The sequence below is a fragment of the Bufo bufo genome, chromosome 2 (assembly GCF_905171765.1).
Source record: "Bufo bufo chromosome 2, aBufBuf1.1, whole genome shotgun sequence".
Classification (NCBI taxonomy): domain Eukaryota; kingdom Metazoa; phylum Chordata; class Amphibia; order Anura; family Bufonidae; genus Bufo; species Bufo bufo.
Window position 1 is genome coordinate 214539297 of NC_053390.1, and position 24006 is coordinate 214563302.

The 24006-nt window shown below is 44.8% G+C and overlaps 1 protein-coding gene across 1 annotated transcript; it reads right to left on the reverse strand.

Moving 5' to 3' along the window:
• Positions 1-6064: 6064 nt before the first annotated feature.
• Positions 6065-15526, reverse strand: DIABLO (diablo IAP-binding mitochondrial protein). The gene is made up of 6 exons (XM_040416154.1): positions 15388-15526; positions 14951-15065; positions 13367-13495; positions 10695-10805; positions 9312-9408; positions 6065-6738 (listed from the first exon to the last, which is right to left on the reverse strand). Exons 1-6 carry the CDS (start codon positions 15435-15437, stop codon positions 6524-6526), a joined length of 717 nt encoding a protein of 238 aa, XP_040272088.1. The 5' UTR covers positions 15438-15526; the 3' UTR covers positions 6065-6523.
• Between the last annotated feature and the right edge of the window lie 8480 nt (positions 15527-24006).

Here is a 24006-nt window from a genome sequence, read left to right on the forward strand (position 1 = left end):
AATCCGGAAAGATGGAAATCCTTACTCCATTTATGGCCAGATCAGCATGCTCCTGAGAATGTCTGTCTTATTATGGTATCTTTATCTTTAAAGTGCAGTATTTTAGCAATGATGGGCCTCGGTGGTCTACCACGAGGTAGAGGTCTTGTGGGCACCCGGTGAGCTCTTTCTACAGCATATAACGGGTACAGTATTTGTCCTGAAATTTTGGATGTATCCACTTTTCTATATACTCTGTGGCGTTCGCCCCTTCTGTTTTTTTGGGTACCCCCCCGATTCTTATATTATTGCGGCGTGATCTAATTTCTAAATCGTCCGCCTTGGCGAATAGAGCAGCCATGTCCCTCGCAGTTGATTTAGCTGCCATTTTGAGAGGCCCCACTTCATCCTCTATTGCTGACACAATTTTTTATTTTTTTTCCACTTCTGAGGTTCTCTCAGTAATTTTGTGCATATAATTTCTCATTAGGGAGAGGTCTTCCCTCAGACTGCCCACTTGAAGATGAAGGACTTTAAGGGTTGTGTTGCAGCTAGCTACTGCTTTCATAATATCTTTAAGAGTCGGCTCTTGTTCACTGGGGTTAGGAGAGTCAACTTTCCCCTGTGTCTGCCCCTTTTGCACAGGGAGCTTGTGTTCCTTGTTTGCATCTCCCTCCTCATCCGAGGAATGATCCTCTTGTTCAGAGGAGGACATGGTCTCAGCAACTTTACTTTGAGACCAGTCCCTTACCCTCTCCGACTCTCTGGCGAATCTGCTGAGGCATGCTGTTGCACTCCGGCTCACTCCCTCAAGCTGCTTCTCCTCCTCCTCCTCTGCCATTTTGGCCGCACTCCACTCTGTCCAGGCGCCCGCTGCTCTTCCCTTTCTTGGGCATCTTGAACTTTCCAGAGGTGCTTCAGAAGACTCCTGTGACTAATACCACACCTCGTGCCCGCTTGACGTCACCTACGTCGAACTCACGAGTGCAGTATAGTCACGGGTTACCAAAAACGTGACGTTACACCCTCCAGAGGAGCAGGTAAGGTCAGGTTGGTACAGTTTACACATGCACCTCCTGTCCACGCTGGCACAAAGAGGCAACAAGCTGAGAGAGCCTTTTCACGGCTGCAGTGAAAATAGCGCCGTCTCAGCTCGGATAATCTGCCACCAGCTTCTCGTTTGATATAAGCCCGGTCCGTTAACTGGATTATATAGGGTGAGAAACAAACCCGCAGTAGCTTATAACTAGGCCAAAACACGAATGTGGGGATTTATGATTGAGATACAAGACAGCACAAAATTTAATTATATATTTAATCGCCGTAAGGGCACACTAGATATAACACAATATACACAGAGAATATATACAGTGGTTAAGCAGAGTAAAAGTCAGTTACCAGGTAATTGAAGGTTCTATGATGGTGGAATAGTCCTTAGCTGCAGTCACGTGGGGGGCGGTGATGTCAGCAGTTTCCAGGTCTCTCCAAACACATTTGCACGATGTGACCCCCTTTCAGAAAAAGACACCGCTCTCTGGCTTGCATGGGCTTATGACCTGTAGCTGGCTGCTCCCATCCCTGCCTATGGGTAGGGTCCACCCCTCCTTCTCTGGTGCTGGGAGCAAATGACCCATAGGGCTCATAGCCCCAGACCAGAATGTCGCAGGAAGATGGTTCCGGGCCCTATTGATCCGCCTGGGTTCTGGCTACAACTAGAGTCCAAACATGGTACTGTTGTTTGGTTTCTGTGGGGAGATATGGATATCTCCTTTCCCTGGCACCCCTTCATCAAACAAAGACTATGGGCACGTACATCGTGGCCACCGGGACATAAATATGTATCCGGTTTGCGCCTGCGATGGCCGGGCGATTCCTAATTCCTTATGAAATGTAGGTGCCAACATTGATCCTGGCAAGGGCTGATACCTCCTGCTGGGTTTTTTTTCTGCAGGATTTAGCTTGCCTCCAAACTGGCTGATTGATTGAGGTGTGACATTCTCCACCTGGGGCCTCCTTGAAGCCTGGACCCCTGGGGCTTTATTCCTGGCAAGGTGACAATCAGATGGCTGGGGGGTAGGAACTTATTTTGCATGTACACTGATGTGCATGCCAAAAGGTGAATCAAATGACAATCAGGGCTGCCAGTAAATATTAATCCATATTCCTCTCTCCCTCTGACCCCTTTCAGTGTGTCCACGTCTGGCAGACTGTGCCTGTCAGGAGGTTGAAACAGGATAGTGGCAGGAGCGCACAGAGACGCGTCTCACACCATGCTATGGTAGGCCTGTGGAGGACACTGAAGGGGGGGGGGAAATCTGTGGAGGACACTGAAGGGGGGGGGGAGATCTGTGGAGGACACTGAAGGGGGGGGGGGAGATCTGTGGAGGACACTGAAGGGGGGGATCTGTGGAGGACACTGAAGGGGGGGGGGATCTGTGGAGGACACTTAGGGGGACGTTGGGGTGGGAGGTCCTGGATGGGTGTTTGGGTGGGAGCTCTGGAAGGGGTGGGAGGTCCAATAGGTATGTGGGGGTGGGAGATCCGGGAGGGGAGGCCCATAAGTTTTTTTGCTATGGGGCCCAGTCATTTCTAGCTACGCCCCTGATTGTTAAGATTGGGCGGGCACTGGAGCGATAGAGCGCCCTGCTGTAGGAGAAGCCGGCGGGAGATGAAAGGAGGAGGGGCCAGCTCCTGGTGGTGTCAGGCACACGGCGCAAGCATGGCGGTGGAGGATCTGACGGAAGCCTAAAGACCAGACATCAAGGTAGAATCAAACAAGAAGGTGACAGCGCAGTATGTGATGTATACATGTGTGTAATGTATGTAGTGCAGTGTGTGATCATCACATACTGCACTACATACATTACACACATGTATACATCACATGCCCCCTCACAGTAGTTATGCCCAGATATGTGCCCTCCTCACAGTAATGCCCTGATGTGCCCCCTCACAGTAGTTATGCCAGATATGTGCCCTCTTCACAGTAGTAATGCTCACTCGTGCCCCCTCACAGTAGTTATACCCTGATATGTGCCTTCCTCACAGTAGTAATTCTCACACGTGCCCCCTCATAGCATTTGCATTTCTTTCTGGCAAAGCTACCTGGTTCCGGCCCGCAAAATTTATACCAAGTCTAGTGCGGCCCTCAGATGAAAAATGGTTGGGCCCCACTGATTTAGACTATGTTCAATAAATCGCATTAATTATTAGAATCCTCTGGTTTCAGTGTGACTCCTTATTAGTGCCATCTCACTGCCTAAAGCCTTTATTGAGAAAAACAAACTTTATAATATGCTAATTAGCCTCTAGGAGCGTGGGGTGGGGGTGTTGCCGGGAGGCTCCGTTTGCCCGCCTTTTCATGGCCTTCTTCTCTTGATTGACAGGGCCAGGGCAGCGCTGCTCTCCTCCCGCCGACTGTGGGTGCAGTGTAAATCTTGCACCGTTCAGTATTTGGCACAGGCGCAGTGAGAGAAACGCTCAGCGGCTGCTGCCAGCGCCAACGACTCTACATATCTATATACAGATTAGTGTGTTACTTGTCTTTTGCTTAACTATACGAGAATTGCATTGATAAAACTTTAATAAAATCAGATTATACATAAACACTGTACAGGCAAGGGCATACCTCGCTGTTAAAAACAAGCCCATTGAATTCAATTGAGTCCTACTTTTTGGGGGCCGCTATTCACTGGCCATAAAAAAAATAAAAAATAGCCCCCATAGACTTCAATTGGATCTGAAATCGGCCAACACAGCTGTTTATCACCATCGTGGGAACACACCACAAGGCTGCGAGTACACAATGCAGCACACTGCTAATTGCTGGATTGCACCTGTACATTCTGCTAAGCAGGTGCCAGATGAGCATTACAGGTGCAGCCTGGCAATTAATGGTTAGATGCATGCATATCTCACGACCGGGGCCACATGTACAAGCAGCCTAAGGCCCCTTTCACACGAGCGTGACGGATTAAGTCTGGATGCGTTCAGTGAAACTCGCACCATTTTGCAAGCAAGTTCAGTCATATTTTTCTGCGTGGGTGCAATGCGTTTTTCACACGCGTGATAAAAAAAAACTGAAGCTTTACATACATTTCCTAGCAACCATCAGTGAAAAACACATTGCATCCGCACTTGCTTCCGGATGCAATGCGTTTTTTTACTGAAGCCCCATTCACTTCTATGGGGCCAGGGCTGCGTGAAAAACGCTGAATATAGAACATGCTGCGTTTTTCACGCAACGCAGAACTGATGCATGAAAAAAAAAATGCTCATGTACACAGACCTATTGAACTGAATGGGTTAGCAATTAGTGCAGGTGCTATGCGTTTACATCACGCATTGCACCCACACGGAAAACTCGCTCGTGTGAAAGGGGCCTAAGTGTAATCAGGTTTGACGAGGCCTTTTGCAGCTTAGGGAATTGTTTTATTTCAGCAAACTGCATCCCAACAGCTCATTAGGCGCTAGTGACATCAGTGCACGATACAGTACGATAACATACTATCCTCAGGTCGGACAGCACAAACAGTATACATTTAGTTATTACTCTATACTGGATTACATGAATGCTTTACAAAGAAATACTGGTATTTTTCTATACAAAGTATAATTTTATTATATTTATAATATATACAATTTATGCTGATGTTTTGTAGGTTATTTCCCATTTTCCCTTTATATTCCGGAAACACACTGGACCCTTTTTTGTATTTTTGTTCCTTTTTGGGTGTGGATATTTAGATGGTGTAGTCCTAGGAACCATGGTGCAGTGGTTTAAAAAATTGTGCACATAAAGAAAGTTGGCATAACTTTAAATTCCTTTAAAAAAAAAAAAAAAAACTAACACTGAGGAAGGTGCAAAATGTGCTCAATTTTGGTACAATTCATACACACCACTTTTTGGGGGGGCAGTTTTGAGTAGATGTTTGAGTGTGCCACATGCCAATGCCATAAATAAAGAACAGCTTTCAGTCATACAAAATAAGCTGTACCCTTTACACAAACTGGGTACTCACACTGCAGTAACCCACATGCCAATCTAGTCTAAATCAAACGCTCAAGAAACATTCTTCTCTAAGTGCTGTCTATGTAAAAGGAGTTGCAACAAGACGAAATCATGTTCATGAGGTCTGCTTTGTTCTGCCTCCTAGTGTAGGTGAAAAACACTGCAGCTTTCTTTACCGACAACTACAAAATCGCATATAAGCAGCAAGATGTTAAAGCAGAGATGTCACATACAATTTCCATTTTAATAAAACAATCAATAAAATACTTCCAGTGGTTAGCATTCAGCTCATTTATGCCATAATGAACACAACAATAAATGCACACCATAAGCTGTAGAAGAAAGAAAAAATACAGTCAGGGGCTCATCAGTTCCTAATTTCACTAGACCCAAAAAGGGGGGTCATTTATCAAAGATCAGCATTTTACAAAGGTATTTTATATTGCCTGTGCAACCTTAAAGGGGTCTCATCTTGGACATTGGGGGCCTATTGTTAGAATTCCACCTCTTAGACCCGCATCTATACTTAGAACGGAGCTCAAAATGTGCTGGAGGGCGCACCGCACATGCGTGGCCGCCCTCCATTTATTTCTATGAGACTGCCAAATAATAAGTCTTACAGAAGTGAATGGAGTGGCGGTGCGCTTCCCATTAATTTCTGTGGGACTTTTTAAAAATAGCCGAGTGCGCGCTCCATAGAAATTAAATGGAGGGCAGCCATTGTAAGTATAGGTGCAGATCCCGGAGGTGGAACTTGTACCTATCGAACATTGGGGGCATATCCTAATGATATGCTCCCAATGTCCAAGATGGGAATACCCTTTTAATTTATGACGAGGTGCAGGTTTCATCATAAACTAGGCACATCGTTCAACACGCCGTGCGCCTAGATTAAAATATACTCCAGCCCCTGGATGGAATAGATTTCAATTGTCATTTACGCAAGGAAACTGGTGGAAATGATAGTGAATGTGCATGCTCCTACCATTCCCCAGTGGCAAGGGTGGTGTAGAAATGCTACGAGTATAAACTGAAACACAAAGATGTTCAAAAAGTCACAAAATGCGTCCGTGCAAGCTAGCTTCTGGCCTAGGGAGGCGCGGGGGGGGGGGGGGGGGGGGCTGTCATGATAAATGACCCCCATAGTCTCTTGTGTGAGGCGGTCATATGGACTGGACACAAACTGTACCATATAAGTGCAACTGCCCTCATTGTCTTCAGCAAAACACCCACATTTTATAGCAAACTGTGCTTGTGCGGGTGAAGGAAGGACATAGGTTATAAGAAGAGAAGAAATAGTAAGAAAACATCATATACGGCTTCAGCACCAAGGGATGCACAATGTGACAGTTTCCATGAATAGATCACAGCACAGGGAGGGATCTTCTGAGGCAGATACATTTTCACTGGCAGGGAATCCAGCAGGGACTGTGTCCTCATTATTAGTACATAGCCGATCAGTAGTACAACGTAAAATTAGTAGTTTGTTCTGTGTGTTTGGGAGAAGCAAAAAACAAAATAATAAAAAATGGTTCAATCTTCACGCATATAAGCTTCAGGAACTTCTTCAGAAGGACTGCCTCCATCAGGTGAATGGTTTTTGTCTTCTGTAATAGTCTTCATAATTTCTTCTGACTGAGAGGCAGTCAGTAGGGCCTCTGCTTTTTGAGCAAGCTCACGGGTCTCTTGCACTTGAATCTGCACCAACTGTATGTGGTTCCTTACCGTTACAGCGGCATGGTCTGCTCCTGCACATTAGAAACAGATTCATCTCCACAGTGAATATGAAGCTAGACAAGCCAGAACTAAATTAAATCCCCCTCCCAGTATACTTACCTGCGGTATTCACTGTGCTTTGGTTTCTGCATGTGAACTTCTTGCATGAATGGGGTCATGTGTACCTCTGTAGTCAATTATTGGCATCAGAGGTGACATGTCTCCAAGCGGCACATCACTGCTGCTTAACGTGCCACTTGGGGACACATCACAGCTGAGGCCAGTTATTGGCTGCAGCGGCGCACCTGACCACATCCATGATGGAAGTTAAAGGGTAACTGTCATATTTTTTATTTTATTTGCTAGTTTATTAGAGCTAGGCATGTATAGCTGAGTTAGTCTGTCAATCATTGTCAAAAGATCTGTAATTACCTTATAATAACAGCTTTCATTAATGTCCTCTGTCCCTTTCCACTGCTCCCTTAAAAGACCGTTGCTAGGGCTCATCTGTCTCCCAACTTAAAGGGAACCTGTCATCAACGTTATGCTGTCCATACTAACAGCAGAATAAAGTACAGACAGGCGAGTTGATTTCAACGGTCTGTCATTTAACAGTTAAAAGTAAGTTGTTGCCGAGAACCAACATCACAATCATTGCAGACCGGGCCTGGAAAAGAGTCACGGCCACCTGAGAAGAGTCATGGTTATTCATAGGCTCCTGCTCTTCCTGCTGATGTCTGACAGGCTTCTACCTAGTTTTCTCCCTAGAAGAGAACTGCCAATCACCAGCAGATGGGTGACAGTGCAGGACATTATGAATAACCGTGACTCTTCTCAAGTAGATTTGACTCTTTTCAAGCCCTGGGCTACAATGATTACGGTGGTTCTCGGCAACCACTTACTTTTAGCTCATGAGTGACAGACCGCTGAAATCCGCCCTCAGTGAGGTCAGCATAAAGTTAATGACAGGTTCCCTTTAATCTAAAACAGAAGAGGGGCGGTCCTTCACACTGCATGGCTGTATTAGGCTTCAGAGTGAGGAGGCGTGTCTCTCAGTAATCCAATCTGATTGGCTGGCAGGGAGCTGCTGGCTACAGCAACTATGTATGGGAAGTGAGGGAAAGCAGTTTTGGCCTCAGAGAACTGGCAGAGGAGCCATCTTGAGAAGGTCCTCATATTGTAAATGTTTAAACAGCCGTAACTAAAGGAAAAACTCAAGGAAAACTGTGGTATGTGAAGAAACTAAAGATTTCTTTATGGATAATGCTGCTGCAGTAGTAACATATGCTAAAATAAATTTTTTGATGAAAACATGACAGTTACCCTTTAACAAGTGGGAGCAGAAGCACAGTGAAAACTGCTTGGGACCCACAGAGCCAGAACCAAGTGATAGGGGGCAGGTAAGTATGCTTCCCTTCAAAGTTCCAGTTAGTTATAGTATATTACTGCACCTATATACTGTAGAACAGCTTCTCCCCATTTCCCTGCATTCTCAATAGCAAGCACTTACTGCCCGCTATTATGCATCTCCTGGTGATTGGTTAGTTACACAGTGTGCCAGGAATACAGAAGAATTATTCACCGTCAGCGCTGGCTGTGTCAAAATGACAGATGTCAGAAAGCATATATAGCGTACAATTTAGGATCATGGATATCCTATGTATGACAGGGAAGTGATGGCAGAATTCACAGCCATCTTCACAGTCAGTACTGCAGTGCATTGTGAAGACAGACATGCCTTAGTAGCACTGCTAAGGGACATTTCAGGGAAAGTTCTCTAATATAAATGTACAGGTTCACTAAATGAAAAAGAATAAAATGTAATATAAGAATTAAATGTTCTCTATTACTGTTTCTACACATAAGGCTCCATTCAGACATCCGTATGAATGGTCCGGATCCGTTCTGCAATAATGCGGACCCATCCATTTTCAATGGGGCCGGAAAAGATTCCGGTCCACGGCTCCAGAATAAAATAGAACATTTCCTATACTTGTCCACAATAGCGGACAAGAATAGGCATTTTCTATTATAGTGCCGGCCATGTGCACATGGCCGGTGTCAGTGTTTTGCGCATCTGCAAAACACTTACGGATGTGTGAATGGACCCTTATAAGAAATAATAAATGACAGTTACACTAACACAATTGTCCATTTTTTTATTTATTTTTTCCATACAGTTTTCTAATATACATCTATTTAAAATTCTACCAAGAAAACCCAAGTGACATGTCCCGAGATTACTCAGATTGACTGACAGGGCTGAGCTAGTACAGAAGTTACAAACGTAACAGAGTTTGACCACAATACAAACTTATATCCTCTCCACAGGATAAGCGGATAAGTAACTGATTAGTGGCAGTCCCTGTGGTCAGACCATCACCAATCACAAGAACAAGGGGTTTTATGACCTGCCACTCCATTTATTCAGGAGAATGAGTCTACTGTTCTTGTGATCAGTGGTGGTACCATCAGCTGGACCGATGAGATACTTATCTAACTCTATTCTGTAGAAAGAGGATAAGTTTGTATTGTGGGAAAAACCCCTTTCACTGAACACTTTTTGCTAAAAGGGTAAAAAAATGAATGTGCACTGAATACTCACCAGCGTGGTAAGCAGCTTCTGCTGCCATCTCTGAAAGACTGACAGCACGTGCCCAGCTGGCCTCATACTTCAGGTATTCTTCTTGTAACTTTTTCATCTTTACATAAGAAAAAAATTTCAAGGATAGAATTATCACAAGTCGGCTTCACATATGTTACCGTGCACATCGTAAGCAGGGTAGTTTCATGATGAACACTTCCCAACAAGCAGCAAAACATTACTATAATAGTATTTAGGTGAAGGTGTAGACAGAAACATCACTTAATTATCCCCTCAAAACTGTGACATGGTGGAAAACATCCTTATATGGTCGTTGGTCATCTAGGAATGCAAGAATCAGGCCTTATCGGACTATTTTTAAAAGGGTTTTTCCCAGAATTATAGGGGTATTCCCATCACAGACAATGGGGGCATATCGCTAGGATGTGCTCCCATTGTCTGATAGGTGCAGATCTCACCTCTGGGAGCCGTACCTATGCCAAGAACGGAGCGTGGAGAGGGATGGCTGGAGGACCCCGGGTTTCTCAGGGTCTGGCCACTGCCAAGCGCTCTCCACATACAAGTAAATGGGAGCGCACCGCACTTGCACAGCCACCACTTCCATTCATTTCTATGGGGCCGACAGAAATAGCCGAGCGGCCCCATAGAAATGAATGGGAGCGGCTGCGCATGCGTAGTATGCCCTCCACCACCTTTCCCAGCTCCCATCTCTGAGACCCGCACCTATCAGGCAATGGGGGCATATCCTAGCGATATGCCCCCATTGCCTGTGATTGGAAAACCCCTTTAAATACAGATGACCATCAGTACCTGATCAGTGGGGGTCTGACATCTGGGACTCTGCCAATCAACTGTTATTAGATGGCACCGATGCTCCTGTGAGTACCACAGCCTTCCCCCTGCTAACCAAACACAGCGCCGTACATAGTATAGCGGCTGTGCTTCATATTGCAGCTCGGCCCCATTTACTCCAATGGGGCTGAGCCATGACTATGCCACGTGACCGATGAACGTGTCGTCACATGGCCTAGGGAAAGCCTTCTCAAACAGCTGATCAGCAGGGGTCCCAAGTGTCAGACCTCCACCGATCAGATACTGATGACTAGAGGATAGGTCATCAGTATTTAGGTCTCGGAAAAAACCCTTTTAACCCATATGTGAATAGTATGCATCTCCCCTTCACACAAGCTGTAGCTAGGGCTACACCGTGACCATGGCCAAATATTGCAGTGAGGCAACACCTACATCGCAACTAAAGAAAGTGAAAGGGGTCTTGTTGCAACCTGTAACTTACAATACCATAATGCTAAGAAAGCCCAACCTGCTGGATTTCTTGCACCTGTGGAGCCCTGTACTGATTCAACAAACTTCAGCCAAACGTACCTGCACACGTGCCCCAATGATCACCTGCCAAATTGCACTTTCTTCACTTGAGTTCATCTTATCCAGAAGAGATGTATATTTTTTATGTATGGATAGAAGTGTGTACACGGCCTATATGCATAAGGAAAAATGTCAATGCGCATGTGCTCTATAGACCAGTTCAATTGCTACAGGAAATGAAAAATGTTACATTATGCAAAAGATTTCACAATCTACTACCTCTATTTCCTTCCCTTGTAATATGAGGTTTTGTGTTATTACATAATGCCATTAGATACCCATCCAAAACTACAGCTTATGATCATAAGTTGCTGAATCAGAAACAATAAAAAGATAAAAGTTACTCTTATGGGGAGAACCGACATTTTTCAACAGTACAGGTTTCCTGACATACACGATAACTTTAAGACACTGACAAACATCTGTAATGCGTTTTTCTCACAAAGACTCAAAGCACAGGGAAAGTCAGTGGCTGCCATTTAGACGCTCACCGCAATACACAACACATATTAAAGGTCAATTTCGTAGGAAGCCAATTTGCCTATATTTTTGGAGTAAACACACAAACATAGCGAGAACATACAAATCCATGCAGATGTTGTCCCTGGTTGGATTCGAGGCACCAGTGGTAGCCTGTACCACTCAATTGAAAAACAAACTGAAATCTTTTAGGTAGAGGGAAGAAAAAATATAAACATAAAATAATATGGTTGCATAAGTGTGCACACCCTTAAACTAATACTTTGTTGAAGCACCTTTTGATTTTATTACAGCACTCAGTCTTTTGGGGTATGAGTCTATCAGCATGGCACATTTTGACTTGGTACGATTTGCCCACTCTTCTTTGCAAAAACACTCCAAATCTGTCAGATTGCGAGGGCATCTCCTGTGCACAGCCCTCTTCAGATCACCCCACAGATTTTCAATCGGATTCAGGTCTGGGCTCTGGCTGGGCCATTCCAAAACTTTAATCTTCTTCTGGTGGAGCCATTCCTTTGTTGATTTGGATGTATGCTTTGGGTCGTTGTCGTGCTGAAAGATGAAGTTCCTCTTCATGTTCAGCTTTCTAGCAGAAGCCTGAAGGTTTTGTGCCAATATTGACTGGTATTTGGAACTGTTCATAATTCCCTCTAGCTTAACTAAGGCCCCAGTTCCAGCTGAAGAAAAACAGCCCCTTGGCATGATGCTGCCACCACCATGCTTCACTGTAGGTATGGTGTTCTTTTGGTGATGCGCAGTGTTGTTTTTGGGACAAACATATCTTTTGGAATTATGGCCAAAAAGTTCAACCTTGGTTTCATCAGACCATAACACTTTTGCCCACATGCTTTTGGGAGACTTCAGATGTGTTTTTGCAAAATGTAGCCTGGCTTGGATGTTTTTCTTCGTAAGAAAAGGCTTTCGTCTTGCCACTCTACCCCATAGCCCAGACATATGAAGAATACGGGAGATTGTTGTCACATGTACCACACAGCCAGTACTTGCCAGATATTCCTGCAGCTCCTTTAATGTTGCTGTAGGCCTCTTGGTAGCTTCCCAGACCAGTTTTCTTCTCGTCTTTTCATCAATTTTGGAGGGACGTCCAGTTCTTGGTAATGTCACTGTTGTGCCATATTTTATCCACTTGATGATGACTGTCTTCACTGTGTTCCATGGTATATCTAATGCCTTGGAAAATCTTTTGTACCCTTCTTCTGACTGATGGCAGGTGTATGCTGAGTTGCTGACTCCTATTTAACATGATTTTGAATGTGATTGCTTAATTCTGAACACAGCTACATCCCCAGTTATAAGAGGGTGTGCACACTTATGCAACCACATTATTTTAGTTATTTTTGTTTTCTTCCCTCCACCTAAAAGATTTCAGTTTGTTTTTCAATGGAGTTGTACAGTTTATAGGTCACATTAAAAGGTGGAAAAAGTTCTGAAATGATTTATCTTTGTCTCATGTTTTTACAGCACAGAAACCTGACATTTTAACAGGGGTGTGTAGACTTTTTATATCCACTGTATGCCCTCAAGCATCATATTTCTGCTTTTATTCACAGTGATTTTGAGAGCAACACCCATCATGCAACCATAGAGGGCTGTGTATAAGTGTATCCTGACAAGTTGTGCTGCAACCCCCGCCACTTGGAGCTGCACTGTTACACAGCAATCTATGGTAGCACGATGGGTGTCGCGGGCAAGAACGCTGTGTAGCCCCATCTTTAATAGGGTCAATAGTCTGTGCCAACTAAAAAGAGTTTCCTCAAGATGATAAATACAATCTGTCACAACAGAAAACACTCTGAATTACAGTAATGGTTGAATACCTCTGAAGACACAGATTCACAATATGTCATTTTTATCTTTCTACTCACTTGCATTACCGCACAGTCAGCCCAAACAGACCCCTAAGACTCAGGCTTGTCCCAAATAGGACTCCTAAGCGTTTCGGCACATGGGCCTTTTGCAGGTAGTCTGTGGTTGAATGGCAGAAAGGACAAGGCAAAAAACAACATATTGTGAATCCGCGTCTTTTGAACTTTTCAGCCAGTACTGTAGTTCAGTGCATAGGGAAGGTTTCCTTTAAAAAAGATGACAAAATAAATCAAAAAGTGAAAATCTGGATAATAAACAAAAATAAACATACAACAATCAGTGGTCCCATCATTTGCTATTTTTTTTACCTTCGTGTATTCTGTGAGGGAGTCAATAAGAGCATATGTTGTCTGTGACAGGAGGGTCTGTGTACTGTCTGTTACCAGGGAGGCCGCCCTTCTTATCAGATGCTCAGTTGACAGTGAAGGCTCTGATCTCTTCAGGAATATATGAGGAGAAAAAGCAGAATCTGTGTTTTAGTATAAATCATACATCAGATGGCGACCTATAAAGGGTTCTCCAGTTCCTAGAAATGTCATTTTCCAGGCTTTCCATATTGATGGTCTATCCTCAGGATAAGGGGGCATTCACGCAACCCTATGTATTTTGCGGACCCTTTGTAAGGCTACTTTCACACTAGTGTTTTGGCTTCCCATTTGTGAAATCCGTTCAGGGCTCTCACAAGCGGTCCAAAACGGGTCAGTTTTGCCCTAATGCATTCTGAATGGAAAAGGATCCGCTCAGAATGCATCTGTTTGGCTCCGTTGCTTTCAGCGTTTTGGTGTCCGTCTGACGAAACTAAGCCAAACTGATCCGTCCTGGAACACAATGTAAGTCAATGGGGACGGATCCGTTTTCTCTGATACAATAGACAACGGATATGTCCCCCATTGACTTTCAATGGTGTTCATGACGGATCCGTCTTGGCTATGTTACAGATAATACAAACGGATCCTTTTCGTGACGGGTGCACGTGGTTGTATTATCGTGATGGAAGCGTTTTTTTCAGATCCATGACGGATCCGCAAAAAACGCTAGTGTGAAAGTAGCCTAACAATGCTTATTCTTGTTCACAAAACAGACAATGACACGTTTATCTTTTTTGTGGGACTGCGGAATGAACATACGAATGCTGTCTGCGTTTTGTAGCCCCACTGAAATGAATGGGTCCGTATCCAAAAAATACAGTCCTGAGAATGGGGCCTTATATCAGAACGGAGGGGTCCGACCCCCGGTATCCTACTGATCAGCTATTTGAAGAGACCACAGTGCTCCGTGAGCGCTTAGGCCTCTTCCTAGGTCATGTGACCTAAGGGCAGCTCAGCCCCATTCAAGTAAAAGGGGCTGAGCTGCAATACCAAGCACAGTCGCTATACAATGTACGGCGCTGTGGTTGGTAAACTGCGAAAAGGCCACAGCGCTCACCAGGGCTCAAGTGAGCAACATGGCTTCCTTAAACAGCTGATCGGCAGAGGTGCTAGGAGTCGACCGATGCGTACCTCTGCACCACTTGATGTCCAACACCAGGGGTCAGAAACCTCTGGCACTCCAGCTTTTGTGAAACTACAATTCCCAGCATGCACATTTGCTCAGCTGCTCTAGAAATTGTCATAGAATTGAATAGAGCATGCTGGGAGTTGTGGTTTAACAACAGCCAGAGGTTGCTGACCTTTGAAGTAGTGTGTGTGATGCCCACCCTACAGCTCGCTCATCTGTGATCAGTTCCTGCGTTATCTACATGGTGTTATTCTCCTCCCTTTGGGTTTCCCTCCCTCCTGGGGTTGCTGATCCCTGTCCTACACACACTGGGATCTGATCATCTGCAAAACATTTCTCTTACATAATATATTGTTGGTTGATTTTGCGATTTGAATAAATGAAAACCACATTACCTGTCCCACTGGGATAGCACAGAGACTGGCCCCCAATCCCACTGACAGAACTTGACGCCATGAACCTCTAAAGACGCTGAAGACGTGCCTTCTGTAGAATATGGGGCTGGATTGTCTAGAGACAGAGACAGGAAGATATCAAAGACCGAATACTGAGGCCATGCTGGAAGAGTCTGTGTGACAGCGACATCTGAACTGCTGCCATTATCAGTATGCGCATGCTCAACCTACAGTAGCCGGTCAGGGGGATGATGGGAGTTACAGTCTCACATCAGAGGTAAGTGTCATGGGTAGATACATAACCTCTTACAGAACTAAAACAAGAAGCTCCCCCATGACAGACACAAGGTAGGACGAGCACGCCATAACTACACCATGGTCTACCGTCTACATTACATAGCGCAGAACATGTCGGTTCGGTAAGCCGCCCGGTGTACCTGAGGAAACGGGAGAAACTCCAAAAGAGTCTTCTACTGAACGTCGCCATCTTACCGGAGGCAGCAGGAAATAAGAACCACCTTCCGTACAGCAACTGGTAACGTCAGCGGAAATAGGTATGGAGGTAGAGGGCGCGGAACCGGAAGTAGCTTGCGTTCCACGCGTAGAGAGTAGGGGTGTAACGTTACGTTACCCTACTTCCTGAGAGGTTTGGGTCACGTGATGCTCGCGCTCTTGTTCTGAACTGGCTGACAGTATACTAGATGGAGGAGGATGCCACAGGGCGGTTGTCTCGTGGAGTCTGGGTTAGATGTCGCAATATGGATATCTGCACAAAACATGGGGCCACATTGGGAGAACCTGAACCAGCAGGTGCAGAATATACTGCAGGTAGGGTTGCCACCTTTCCCAACAAAAAATACTGGCCAAGTTAAGCCATACCCCAAAGGGCGTGTGGTTGCGGGGGCGTGGCTTAACAGGTATTGTGGCTCCCAATAATATTAATGCCCCCATGAGTGCCACCCAGAATTAATAATGCCCCAGTAATAGTAATGCCCCCATGAGTGCCACCCAGAATTAATAATGCCCCAGTAATAGTAATGCCTCCAGGAGTGCCACCCAGAATTAATAATGGCCCCAGTAATAGTAATGCCCCCATGAGTGCCACCCAGAATTAATAATGCCCCCATTAGTGCCCCCCAGGGATAGTAATGCCGGTGTAACGTTATACTTCCCTACTTCGTGAGATTTCCCTACCCTCGTCACTTTGTCGCACTGGACATGACGTGAGGAGGTGTGCAGCTGGGCAGGCTCACAACGACGGGTTAGGGAAATTTCACAGCAGGGTGCGCATGCGCAGTGTCAGCCGGTGTCCAGGTGAGAACATCCATCCGATCACGGCGCCTGCGCATTGGTCCGTCATTTTTCCCTACCCTAACCGTCGGCGAGGCTCCCGTGCATGCGCACTCTGCTGTGAAATTTCCCTAACCCGTCGTGCGCTGCACGCATCCTCACGTCATGTCCGGTGCGACCGGAAGTGAGGAGGGTAGGGAAATCTCACGAAGTAGGGAAGTATAACATTACACCCCCATTAGTGCCCCCCAATAAGAGTAATGGCCCCAATAGTGCCCCCCAGTAAAAAAAAACTTGCCCGCATTAGTGCCCCCCAGTAAGAATAATGCCCCATTAGTGCCCTTCAGGAAAATTAACGCCTCCAATAGTTCCCCCTTCTCTGCTTCTGCCAAAAAAAATAAAAAGCACTCACCTCCTCCATTTGTTTTCGCTGTTGTGAACGCTCACTGCTAACTGGAAGCTCAGGACAGGACCTGCACTCCAGCGGGATGACGTCTCGCAGGTCCTGTCCTGAGCTTCCAGTCAGCAGCGTGAGCAAATAGAGGTGAGTGCTTTTTTTAAAAATATAATTAACACAGGGGAGGGGGGTTTAAGGCTGCACTAATCAGTGCTCCACAATGGAAGCGCTCATTAGTAGCAGTCGTTGTCGGAAAATACCAGCAATTAACATTGCTGGTAGAAAATGATTACTGGCATCGGCAGGGCCACTAAAACACCGGCCGGGTGGCAACCCTAACTGCAGGACTATGGGAGCATTGAATAAATCTCACGATGACCCAGAGCAGTGTTTTTCATGTTAGAAGTATGGGCAGCACATCGCCAGTGACGTTCTCTGTATGGGACTTACTCAAATCATGACCTCTTGGAGGTGAATGTGAAATGCTGACATAGACTGAAGACTTCTGTGTCTTGGTGGAAGGGTCTCAAAAGATGGAAAAGCAGGGAAATCTCTGCCTCTTCATTACCAGGCTGAAATTGGTTTCTTAGGCTCGGTTCCCATCACATTTTTCCTGTCCGTTTAACGTTTACAAAAAATGTATGTGTTAAACGGATGCTTCAGACTCATGCCATACAGTGGCATCCGTTCCCCATAGAGTTCCATTATAAAAAAATATAAAAAAGTGATGTGAACCCAGCCTTAGTCATCAGTTTCTTATTCACATCATTTCTATTTTTTTAATGAATTGTAAGGAGACCTTATCACCATAATAGAAAATAAAATGGTAAATAGTTAAGCCTGGCCGAACAGGTTCTGGACATAAAAACTGGCATCTAAGTGGGCAGATGGACACGTTTCACGGATTTCAATAAGTAATTGTTTTTAAGGGGTTAAATTAATTCGTGCAGTGATCTCTCACTGCCAACATACAGTGGGTGATGGCCCGGGTCAGAAACAGTGGAGATCAGCCTGGCCCGAACAGGTTCTGGGTATGAAAACTGGCATCAAAGTGGGCAGATGGACACATTTCACTGATTTGAAGTAGTTTTTGCACTGAATTCCACTGTGCGAGATCAGTGGCTCGAATTCATTTAACCCCTTAAAAACAATTATTCAAATCAGTGAAACGTGTCCATCTGCCCACTTTGATGCCAATTTTCATGGCCAGAACCTGTTCAGGCCAGGTTAGACTCTGTTGTCTTTAATTGCACACATACTTTTTCCAGCTCACCTGTCCGGTCTGTATTGTTCCCGACTCCTGAAGCCTTGGGTGAGTCCCAATTAAGGCAGCGCAGAAGATATGAGGAAAAACGGCTTCAGATTCAATGATAGTCCTCTAAAACTTCTCCTTTATTTTGTATAATAAATGGTACAGCAGACACGTCCACTTTGCATACAGTGATTGTTAACGCGTTTCAGACATATCGTCCTTAGTCGTAACAAAGTATCACGATGGAGAGCATGAATTTAAATGTGCATTAGTCCCTCCTCTCAAAAACCAAGGGGAGGGAAAAGCCTCCTCCATTGGTCACTCCATCATGATTTTCACCTGTTACCTAAACACACCTCATCAAATTGTAGATGCTTATCACACCACGCTGAAGTCTTTTCACCAGATTAACCCTTGTTTTATCTAATCATGAGACAACAATTGTCTCCACATTTGGGCTTCAAAACTCTGGCTAGAAAAAAACCGCACTGTGTGAACAACAAACGGTAACTAACACTTATATGGCCTAAACCCTACACCATAGAAATCCTCTATACAGAGATCCATTTGACCAGCTTGGGAAAGCATCTATTCCCTTACATTTGCCACATATTATTGGTAAATATACATGAGCTCTTTTTTCAAGTTTAGACCCGCAGGAACTCTGCTGTTGAGCCTAAATATCCAATACGCCTCACGAAGGAGGAGTTTTCTGCGGTGGTCACCACCTCTCAAAGGTGCAAAGACCCTTTCCACTGCAAAGGCACAAAAGCCCTTTGTCCTGCGGGCATGAACCTGCACAGTGTCTCTCGCTACATTGGAAATATTTATAGCAGTTGGATTTGTAATATAGCTAAGGCCTCTTTCACACTTGCGTTGTTGGGATCCGGCATGCACTTCCGTTGCCGGAGGTGCCTGCCGGATCCGTAACAACGCAAGTGTACTGAAAGCATTTGAAGACGGAACCGTCTTCCAAATGCTTTCAGTGTTACTATGGCACCCAGGACGCTATTAAAGTCCTGGTTGCCATAGTAGGAGCGGGGGAGCGGTATACTTACAGTCCGTGCGGCTCCCGGGGCGCTCCAGAATGACGTCAGAGCGCCCCATGCGCATGGATGACGTGATCCATGTGATCACGTGATCCATGCGCTTGGGGCGCCCTGACGTCACTCTGGAGCGCCCGGGGAGCCGCACGGACGGTAAGTATGCTGCTCCCCTGCTCCCCGCTACACTTACCATGGCTGTCAGGACTTTAGCGTCCCGGCAGCCATGGTAACTATTCAGAAAAAGCTAAACGTCGGGTCCGGCAATGCGCCGAAACGACGTTTAGCTTAAGGCCGGATCCGGATCAATGCCTTTCAATGGGCATTGATCCCGGATCCGGCCTTGCGGCAAGTCTTCAGGATTTTTGGCCGGAGCAAAAAGCGCAGCATGCTGCGGTATTTTCTCCGGCCAAAAAACGTTCCGTACCGGAACTGAAGACATCCTGATGCATCCTGAACGGATTACTCTCCATTCAGAATGCATTAGGATAATCCTGATCAGGATTCTTCCGGCATAGAGCCCCGACGACGGAACTCTATGCCGGAAGACAATAACGCAAGTGTGAAAGAGCCCTAAGATGTTCCAGTATCCTATTTTTAAATTTACGTACGATACTTCCTACATATATGAGATCGCATTCTGTGCAGCGGATAATATATACCACGCCAGTGGTATTACAATTAATATAGCTCTTAATTGAGAAGCTACAAGAATGGTCGAAATTCTCAAAGGTTTGTATTGGAACAACATAGTTACAAGTTTTACAGGGTTTATTTGGTGAAACCCCTATAACTAAGCCAGTTGTATTTCTTATTGGCATTCTTATTGGATTAGAATAATGAGGGTGACAGGGTGCTGGACAACGTTGGGGCCCTCCTTGACACTATTTGATATCCAGATTTTAATGCATTAAAATGTGATCAGCTTACGTGATCAGCTTACACATTTTTCTTGCTACAAAGTTACGTATAGTGACTTACTGGAAAAGTACAAAGATACCATCCCTTTCAGAAATAATAGAATCAGTGGCCACCACTTCTGTTTATGAAAAAATAATGGCGTATAAAGATTTTAGGATACATAAATTTGAGAAAGAATGGGCCAAATGGGAGGTCGTCCAGGCTCACCCCGAGAGACCATCCTGATAAACAGAAGAACCCGAACCAATCCATACCTTAAGGTGTCCCCTTAAAATTAGAATTATCCCCATCTAGGCATTCTCATAATGGCTTGTCTACTGTGATTATGTTCATATGTAATGTTGTGACTTTATGATATCCACACTCTACTCATTCACCCCATTCCCTCCTTTTCCTCCCTCCCCCCCTTCATCCCCCACCCTCCTTTATACCTTGTTGATCTATTATTTGATTTACTATGTAAAACAAAATGTGATGACAGAATGCATTTTATCTTTATTATTTGCTCCAGTATAATAAAAAACCATTGACAAGTAAATATTATTTATTTTTTTACGGTGTTCACCTGACAGGTTAGATCATGTGCTATTTTTATAGAGCAGGTTGTTATGGAGGCGATATCAGATATGTCTACTTTTATTTTTCTTTGGTTTCAGTTTTACATAATAAAGCATTTTTGAAAAAAATCATGTTTTTGTGTCTCCTTTTTGTGAAAACCATATTATTTAAATTTTTCGGGCAATTATTTTATGTAGGTGCTCAGTTTTTGCGGCATGAGGTGACCGGTACTATTTTGGGGTACATACTACTTTTTGTGATGTATGGTGACAAAAAATGTATTTTTTGGCACGGTTTTTATAAAAAATTTTTTTTTTATGGTTTTCACCTGACAGGGTGAATCACAGTAGTGGCGATACCTAATTTGTTTATTTTTTATATTTATTTTGGTTTTGCACAATAAAAGCATTTTTGAAAGAAAAACAATCATGTTTTTATGTCTCCTTTTTTATTTTTTGGGGGAGTTGTCTTAGGCCCCTTGCAGACGAGCATGTCCGAATGCAATGCGGATGCGTTCAGTGAAAACTGCGCAATTTCACAAACAAAGCCATTCAGTTTTGTTTGCGATCGTGTTGAGTTTTTTCACGCGGGTGCAATGCGATTTATTGTGTTTTGCATGCGCGTGATAAAAAACTGAATGTTTACAAACAACATCTCTTAGCAACCATCCGTGAAAATCGCATCGCATCCGCACTTGCTTGCTGATGCGATTTTCACGCAACCCCATTCATTTATAATATTCGATAGATTTTTATTGAGAGTTTTAGCAGTATAAAGAACAATGAGAAGATGTCCTTGGGAAACAACAGTACATACAAATTACTATAGTTGTTCGATATAGTCCCGATGTAGGTACAAATGCCCGGGTCTCTAATAATAAACAGATTATATAATGTGCACAAATCCACAAAAAGAAACATGGTATGCATGCAGTGACATACATTATGAACAGCCCCATTCACTTATATGGGGCCAGCATTGCGTGGAAATTGCAGAATATAGAACATGCTGCGTGAAAACCACCGCTCATGTACACAGACCCATTTAAATGAATGGGTCCGGATTCCGTGCAGGCGCAATGTGTTTGCATCATGCATTGCACCCGTGCAGAATTCTCACGCATGTGAAAGGGGCCTTGGGGTCCCATTTTTTGCGGGATTAGATGACGGTTTGATTGTTACTATTTTTGGGTACATACTTCTTTTTGATCGTTTGGTATTACACTTTTAGTGATGTATGGGGGACTGGTGTTTACCAGACAGGTTAACTCATGTGATATTTTTATAGAGCAGGTTGTTACGGATGCGGCGATACCGAATATGTTTGTTTTTTTAATATATTTTGGTTTTCAACAATAAAAGCATTTTTTAAACAAAAAAATTATGTTTTTATGTCTCCATTTTCTGAAAGTCATATCTTTTTTATTTTCTGGCCGATTGCTTTATGTTCGAACAAATTTTTTGCGGGATGAGATGACGGTTTGTTTGCTATTATTTTTGGGTACATATAACTTTTTGATCGCTTGGTATTACACTTTTTGTGATGAAAGGTGCCAAAAAAATGGGGGGGAGGGTTAATCCGACGACATCTGTGTTTTCACCAATGCTGGCGGATACAGCAGGGGCCCGCTGATGATCGCGGCAGCGCATATTGGGCAGACGGTTAACCTTAGGCCTCTTTCAGACGGGCGTTGCGGGAAAATGTGTGGGTGCGTTACGGGAACACCCGCGATTTTTCCGCACGAGTGCAAAACATTGTAATGCGTTTTGCACTTGCGTGAGAAAAATCACGCATGTTTGGTACCCAAATCCGAACTTCTTCACAGAAGTTCGGCCTGGGATCGGTGTTCTGTAGATTGTATTATTTTCCCTTATAACATGGTTATAAGGGAAAATAATAGCATTCTGAATACAGAATGCATAGTACAATAGCGCTGGAGGGGTTAATTTTTTTTTAACTCACCTTAGTCCACTTGATCGCGCAGCCCGGCATCTCTTTCTGTCTCCTTTGCTGAACAGGACCTGTGGTGACGTCACTCCGGTCATCACATGATCCATCACCATGGTAAAAGATCATGTGATGACCGGAGTGACGTCACCACAGGTCCTGTTCAGCAAAGGAGACAGAAAGAGATGCCGGGCTGCGCGATCAAGTGGACTAAGGTGAGTTAAAAAAAAATTTTTAACCCCTCCAGCGCTATTTTACTATGCATTCTGTGCATTATAAGGGAAAATAATAATGATCGGGTCTCCATCCCGATCGTCTCCTAGCAACCGTGCGTGAAAATCGCACCGCATCCGCACTTGCTTGCGGATGCTTGCGATTTTCACGCAAACCCATTCACTTCTACGGGGCCTGCATTGCGTGAAAAACGCAGAATATAGAGCATGCTGCGATTTTCACGCAACGCACAAGTGATGCATGAAAATCACCGCTCATGTGAACAGCCCCGTTCAACTCACGCATCGCATCTGCGCGGAATACTCGCCCGTGTGAAAGGGGCCTAAGGCATTAAGTACCGGCCAGTTAGGACAAGCATTCTTGTCCTAGGTCGGCAAGCTGTTAAAAAAAAAACAACTGAAATGAATATATAATTATCTTAGTGACTCGTTTTGCTGCAGATCACATCCTTCATTGGAAAAGGGTGAAATCCGCAGCTAAAACCACAAACATAATTGACATGGTGAGAAAGGCAAAATTAAAAGCTTCAATTATTTAATAGATGTTTATTAGTAATGTAATGTACCAGTACAAAATATTAAAAGGCATATGCCAAGGTCATGATAAAATAGTATGAAACAGGAGTTCAAGGGGTTCTTCCATCTTAGACAATGGGGGCATATCGCTAGGACCCGCACCTACAAGGAGAACGGAGCCGGGGTCCGTCCACCACCAGGCGCAGCTCCCCGCCTCTCCCATTGAAGTGAATGGGAGCGCACCGCACATGCGCGGCCACCGCTCCCATTCATTTCTATAGGGCCGACGGCTATTTTCGGCGGCTCCATAGAAATGAATGGAGGGCAACTGCGCATGTGCAGTGCGCCCTCCTCCACTTTCTCCGCTCCGTTCTCCTTGTAGGTGTGGGACCCGGGGCATATCCTAGCGATATTACTGGTATCGGCACTCCTCCCATTCGGCACAGGTGGTTTTAATCACAGTAGTTCGCATAAAAGTGGTCATTGACATGCAGCTCCTGATAGCAATGGACATGTTTTGTTAGACAACTGTTCACATGGTGCAGTACTGCGTGGTGGCCTTTGTTTTTGTGGCACTGTGCTGGTGGGTTGGTGGGACCCAGTGCCATGGGTGGCATTGTCAGACAGCAGAGGTGCTGTTTGACTCCTGGGTCCCGCCGCCTACTAGGGCAGTGCCGCTTTGTCACCGCATTGTCGCTGCGCCTTTTTGTCAGAGTAGGTCCCACTCAAAGAGGCGACCTTGGCGTGGTGAGTGGGCTTATGCCTTTTGATCAAAATGTACACTAATGCCTCTTGTACAGCATGAAGTATGGGGGGCTGTACACTTTAATATGGCGCTGCGAAGCGAGTTTAATTAGATCAAAGCATAGCACTGTGGATGTGCGATCCAGTTCTGTTTC

What these genes read in the sequence shown, in the direction of transcription:
- DIABLO (XM_040416154.1), bottom strand. Translation starts at nt 15,437, where the DNA reads ATGGCGACGTTCAGTAGAAGACTCTTTTGGAGTTTCTCCCGTTTCCTC. An exon ending in GTGCTATCCCAGTGGGACAG is followed by an intron (nt 13,496 to 14,950) that starts GTAATGTGGTTT and finishes ATATTCCTGAAG; the next exon opens with AGATCAGAGCCTTCACTGTC. An exon ending in TCATTGGGGCACGTGTGCAG is followed by an intron (nt 9,409 to 10,694) that starts GTACGTTTGGCT and finishes TCTTATGTAAAG; the next exon opens with ATGAAAAAGTTACAAGAAGA.